Source organism: Mandrillus leucophaeus, unplaced genomic scaffold (genome assembly GCF_000951045.1).
Source record: "Mandrillus leucophaeus isolate KB7577 unplaced genomic scaffold, Mleu.le_1.0 Scaffold538, whole genome shotgun sequence".
NCBI lineage: Eukaryota > Metazoa > Chordata > Mammalia > Primates > Cercopithecidae > Mandrillus > Mandrillus leucophaeus.
This window is the reverse complement of record NW_012105786.1, coordinates 722,556-725,730: the sequence shown is the minus strand read 5'-3', so window position 1 is coordinate 725,730 and position 3,175 is coordinate 722,556. Positions and strand designations below refer to the sequence as shown.

Genomic DNA, 3,175 nt, shown 5'->3' with positions numbered 1-3,175 from the left:
AAAAAGAAATGAGATAAAAGCACAACTTAAAAGTGAAGGTTACCCAGAAAAGTAGCATCAATGAAGAAAAAATTAAAATGTTTTATTTTCCTTTTTATTGCCAATATTCAATATAAAAAAACTGAAATGTTACAGACATTTTACCATGTGCTTAAATTGTCTGGTGCACAGTTTTTTTTCAATCTTTAAAACGCACTCATATGAAACCAGGTATGGTGGCTTGTGCCTATAGTCCCAGCTACTTGGGAAGTTGAAGTGAGAAGACTGCTTGAGCCCAGGAGTTCAAAAAAATAAAGAAAAAAGGTATTAATATGAGAAAGAGTGGGAGATCAAAGAGAGAAAAGGCTAAAGAAACAAAAAAGCTAAGGGACATGGTGGGATCAATGTTTTTAACTCCATCAATTTAAACATCTTTACTAATTTCTAAAAAAAACATAAGAGAAGACAACAGATTTAGTGCACAAACCGGGTCCCAAATGTTGTATTGTAAAACTAATCATTTCCTAATATCTCCTTTAATGGGAGAGAAGGGGAAAAAGAAATACAACATATACTTTAAATACTCTTTTCATTATAATTCATACAGTATAGAAAAATAACAAAAGTTAACAAATACAAGCAATTTTATCCTGACACAACACAACCATTCTTAATATTTTGTTATATTTTCTTCTGAGCTTCTTTCCTATGCATCTAGTTTTTAGATATAAGCATACTATATATTGAACTTGGTAATTCACCATTTTAATATAAACAGTTTCTATGCTGTTTATAATCCCACACCTTCCATTAAATAAAGGGAAAGGTTCCAAATTGTAACATTTTGAAGCAAAATTTCTACTGGAGTCTGTTCAAGGTTCTTTCAGCCTTAATAGCAGCCACCTCTTATGCAAGTTCATTTCATACAACTGAAACTCCTATTATACTTATTTATGCCAATTAAGCTCTTAATTACACACTAATTTGTTCCAATTATTTCACAGACTTTTCTAACCACATAACTACCAATCTTGAGGGCAAATGATGCAAATTAACTGAATGACATTCACATACGGAAGACTTTACCGGAGACTAAGTATCAAACAACCTAGAGTCTAAAAATGCAAAGGCCACCCAGGAGTAATTCAAATTACTAACTTAAAATAGTTCTTTCTTTAATCCCTAACCTTCAGGTCATGGTACTAATTAACATCAAAATAGTTAGTGCTTCCCAAAGTTTCCATTTGTATTTGCTCATCAACTTGTTTTCTGACATCTGCCTAAGAAAATAAATTTTAAAGCCCTAAATATACAAGAATAGAAGAAAAATAAACCACAGACATCCACCTCTTTATAATTCCACAGGACAACGTGCCACTTACATAATCATTAGAAGGTCCTTATAGAGACTGGGGTTAGTCTACTGCCAACAGCAAGACTAAAGGTCTAAGGAGTCTGTCTACCTAATATGTAACTCTCCACACAGATTTAATTCCAATATCCACTCCAAATGACTGAGAATTGATATAATCAACTTAGTGATACACTTTCAACATACAAACTTTACTATGCCCACGTGGATTCTCAATTTGTACGTCCAAGGTTAATGTGTATTTGCCAAGTCATTTACTTCTCAATGAGGTCACCGAAGAAAATAAAATTATACCATGATGGAAAGTATCACCTAATACTACTATTCCTTTGAAGAAATAATCCATTTCTGCTGGATACCCTCTGCTGGACATCTCTGATCACTACGTCACTATCTATGCATTATCCTCTTAATACTCAAAAACTTAACCATGAATTTTTATAAAATTGAAGTAGTAAGTATCTGAGAAAATACATTGAAATTTCTCTTCTATTTATATACTTGAACTTGATCTGTGTCTTCGGTAGCTATAATAAAAGCTCTAAACATATTCATCAAGAAAAAAATAATAAAATCAACTCTAGATTATACTAAGAAAAGAACAACAGCCGGGCATACTCCAAAAATAATTTAGAATTTTTAAGTGTCTATTTTTGGCAGCAGATTCACTTTTCTAATTACGTTTTCACTTAAGTTAATATTATTAAGCATACACCAGCTGTGGGAAGAGACAGCGGGAACCTGTGTGAATACAACTCACAAAAGGAAGACAAACTAGGATAAAATATTGCTCATGATTTGCATTAAGAACTCAGAGAGCCTATAATCCCAGCACTTTTGGAGGCTGAGGTAGGAGGACAGCTTGAGCCCACGACAGCAGCTGGGGCAATGTCAAGAGACCCCCATCTCCACAAAAATTTTTTTTTAATTACCCAGGCATAGTAGCATGTGTCCGTAGCACTAGCCATTAGGGAGGATAAAATGGGAGGATAACTGGGCTCAGGAGGTGGAGGCTCCAGTGAGCCATCAATGTGCCACTACACTCCAGCTTGGGCAACAGAGTGAGACCCTGTCTCAAAAAATAAAAAGAACTCATAGTAGTATGCACATAAACAAAAGAACTTACACAAATATGCACCTAAACAAATAATGTCTACCCTTAATCTATTTACTTTTAGTTGCCAATTCCTAAATATTCCAAAATCAAGAAGAAAAAAATCAATATTTAAGTATCACTACTCGAAACTCTGAAGATGAAGCGTGTAATCAACTTACTGGTTTAAAGAGTGTTTGAACAGGACTCATGTACCCATTTGAAAATCAGATGAAAAGTGCACATAATTTCTTTATACAACTTTGCTGGGGAGTGAGAAGTGATCATAGCTCCACAAAAATACATCCATGCATCACCCAGGAAGGTTAAAAATAGCAGGCTTAAAACGTTCCAAAGAAATACAGTCATAGGCAAACAATAGATCCTACTTTGTTTACATATACAAACAGTATTTACTATGCTAAACATCAAGGCTTGTAACAAGCAAGCAAGGATTATTCTGCCACACTGCTTTCAATCTACATGAAGTCCCTATCGTCCTTACCATATTGTCCCAAATTTTTCCAGCGCTTCCACAAGGTCTGCTTCCACCACAGATTCACAGAGTCCTCGAACATGGACGACGGGTGAAACAGAAACTTTATGATGACTTCCACCTGCCTCCTAGCAAGAGAAAATAATTTCTAGTTAAAAATTTTTAAGTCTAAGGCTGAACGCGGTGGCTCACGCCTGTAATCCCTGCACTTTGGGAGGTCGAGGTGGGCGGATCA

At 35.1% G+C, this 3,175-nt stretch overlaps 1 protein-coding gene across 1 annotated transcript in view; it reads right to left on the bottom strand.

Annotated features, from left to right (window-relative positions):
* Positions 1 to 3,175, bottom strand: part of HNRNPLL (heterogeneous nuclear ribonucleoprotein L-like) — a 48,027-nt gene that overhangs the window by 33,482 nt on the left and 11,370 nt on the right. Inside the window, exon 2 of the mRNA XM_011997337.1 lies at positions 2,950 to 3,068. Within this exon, the coding sequence (XP_011852727.1) occupies positions 2,950 to 3,068 (119 nt within the window). The remainder of the gene's footprint in view (positions 1 to 2,949; positions 3,069 to 3,175) is intronic.